General features: G+C 27.1%; 1 protein-coding gene across 1 annotated transcript in view; it reads right to left on the reverse strand.

The window, feature by feature from the left end:
- The window catches only part of LOC107457269 (uncharacterized), a 17,131-nt gene extending 14,456 nt beyond the window's left edge, over positions 1-2,675 (reverse strand). The window contains exon 1 of the mRNA XM_043047599.2: positions 2,457-2,675. Within this exon, the coding sequence (XP_042903533.1) occupies positions 2,457-2,487 (31 nt within the window). The 5' untranslated portion in view covers positions 2,488-2,675. The remainder of the gene's footprint in view (positions 1-2,456) is intronic.
- Positions 2,676-2,883: the final 208 nt, after the last annotated feature.

The following is a 2,883-nucleotide window of genomic DNA, read 5'->3' on the forward strand; positions in this document are numbered from 1 at the left end:
ATATATATAATTTCTCATAGAGTATGTTTTCATTTATAATATGCAGTTTCGCCTAAACTTTGAATAATGTTCTTTACATGTTATAAGGCGTATAATATAAATGAAATCCCTCTGAAGAACTTTTATTTTATAGATTGGATTTTCACAATATAAAGACTAATGTATAAATATATAAAAATGTTAAATGGATGGAAATGTTACATATATAAAAACATTGCTAAAATTATTCCGCACATGCATAGAGTGAAAAAACTACCTTAAAAGCTCATATCTTGAGAAATTTTTAACAATTTGTTATATAAACTTTAAAATAGCCATTTTAATATTAAATGAAAATAGTTCCAAAAATTTCGTTGATTATTTGCAAAGTTAGAGCCCAAAAAAAATGCAAGAAAAAAATTTCTATTTTATTAAAATTTTCACAATTCCTTAAGTATGTAAGGATTTGCAAAAAACAACCAAAGTAATCAATGCAAATTAAAATCTTTTATTTCATCTATCAATCCATCATCAATCTGTTTTTAATCTGTCATTAAAGTTAATTGCTTTATTTTTTGGCATAGGGTGCTCAAAAGTACTTGTTTTCGTTTGTATTTCATTGCTGGTCTTTGAAAGCTTTGAAACTTTTTTTAAGTATGAGAAATTTCATGACCTAAACACGACTAAAGTATTTCTTGAGAAATAATTCTAATTGGATTTAAACTACTTTCTTTTAATTCTGTTATTCAAACTTTTTTCAATGTTTTGAATGTCTCCTACCTCATAAATTATTGATCCAGTTTTTATTATATTCTTCCTCGCTTCAATGTTATTTTGCGACATCTAATATAACTAATAGTTCAACTTTACTTTTGAAAGAATTTTAAAAATGTAGTTTACGGGCGTTGTTTATGAGATATTTTTTGTGTAAAAAAAGGTTTCTGTGCACATTTTTTTTTCTTTCTGTATAAAATATAATTTCATTTAAATTTAAAAAATTGTTTGGAGCAAGCTGATTTACATTCCTTCATTTCGTATGACATAAACCAACTAACTATAATTAATTTATTTTAGTAAAAGGTGATTTTTCTGAAAGCTAATAAATTGTCGAAAAATTTATTTGCGGAAAAGAACAACTAAGTTTCAAAAGGAAAAGCTTCAGGATCAAGATTTTTGAAAAAGTAAGAAAAAACTTTTGGGTTTGAGAAAAAAAAAGAGAGTTAATTTTAAAACCGCATTTAACAATGTTGTGCTTCATAATAATAAATACAATTGCCGTAAAAATATTTTGTTAATACTATTAAAACCTATTGAATGATTTCTCAGTTCTGTACTGAACATGACACATGAATTTAATTTAGTTATTTTGTCTCGCAAGTCTGTATCACGGCTTGAAATATCAAAACATAGAAATAGTTTCAATCATAATCACATAAAATCTTGAAAAAAATTTATAACGATGTTTTTACGGTGCAATTACTATATTATGTTAAATTCTTATATGTGTTGCATTTTCAAATCTCATTGACACAGATGATAAATTATACAGTTTAAAATTATTAATCATAATAATAATAACATTATGATCGTTACATTTAATTGACGTAATAATTTTACTCTAATGAAAAATTAGATTTGAGCTACAAATTCTTAAAAATTTGCAAATATTTCTTTAATGTAATATCGGCTTCCAATGTTTAGGAAAAATGCTCTGATTTTATTTAATATTCCATAGTTTATTTAAAATTGCAGAAACACTACATAAATCCATTTCAATTCGCTGAACAAGCTAAGCTATTCATGAAATGGTGGATAGTCAAGGTAAAGCTCTTTCCCGTCTTTCATTCTTAGAAAATTTTCCCTCTGATAGCTAAGACTTCTATAATATATATATATATATATATATATATATATATATAAATTTAATAAAATTATATTGAATNATATATATATTGAATACTATTTTAAATACTTAGCTCCTAACATCTTAATGTTCACACGTATAACTTTAAAGGTTATTAGTTATGGTACTTTTAGTTTAAAAAAGAGTGATGTTATGCGCCATTGCCTTCTAACTTTGTAACTAATCCACATGTGCGTTACATGGCGAGGAGAATCACGATAACCTCGCCTGGATAGCACGATTTAGAAATTGATTCTGATCCGTCTGCCACTCAGGATATTTTATATCAGCAGTGTGGTTGGTGCGATCAAGGAGCAGAATTCGTATCAACCAGCCGCAGCTGGGACTCGAACTTACCTCATTGGGAGAAACAGCATTTCCGATTTATAGAGAAAAAAAAAAGCTTAAAAAAGTACGAAAAATGATCTTTTTCAAAGGTAAATAAGACAATACGTATCTAATTCACATTCAAATTCAATAAATTTTATTACCGAAAATAAATCTACACATTAAAAATTATTTATTAGTATTTTATAATAATTTTACTATATATAGACTGGGTATAAGTACTTACCATTATCATTTCCAATGGAATAACTTTCCATCTTCACAGTTTTAAACACCTACTCCTCTAAATGCACTAAACTATATTTCTTTCCTTGAGGAAAGCCTTGCATTCATAAGACTAACCCCCTTACATTTCAGAGCAGTTCATTCTTAAGTGCATATGTGCATATGTTGCCCATTCATCAATGCCGAATACGGATTGTTCACTTACTTGAATAACCACACCCTGACTAACTCTCAAATGAATGGTTTCTTATCTACTTTTTCTATTGCTGCATTCCAAAGCAACAATACTTACTGGTAAAATCACATTCATTCTGAATACGAGTACTTCTGCGAAGAGTAGTACCTCTGGGGCAAATTCTGAGAAAATTAATTATTATTTGACTGTGAAATATTTTTTTTTGCAAATTAAACAGGAGAAAAATAGTAAA

This window comes from Parasteatoda tepidariorum, chromosome 5, assembly GCF_043381705.1.
Source record: "Parasteatoda tepidariorum isolate YZ-2023 chromosome 5, CAS_Ptep_4.0, whole genome shotgun sequence".
NCBI lineage: Eukaryota > Metazoa > Arthropoda > Arachnida > Araneae > Theridiidae > Parasteatoda > Parasteatoda tepidariorum.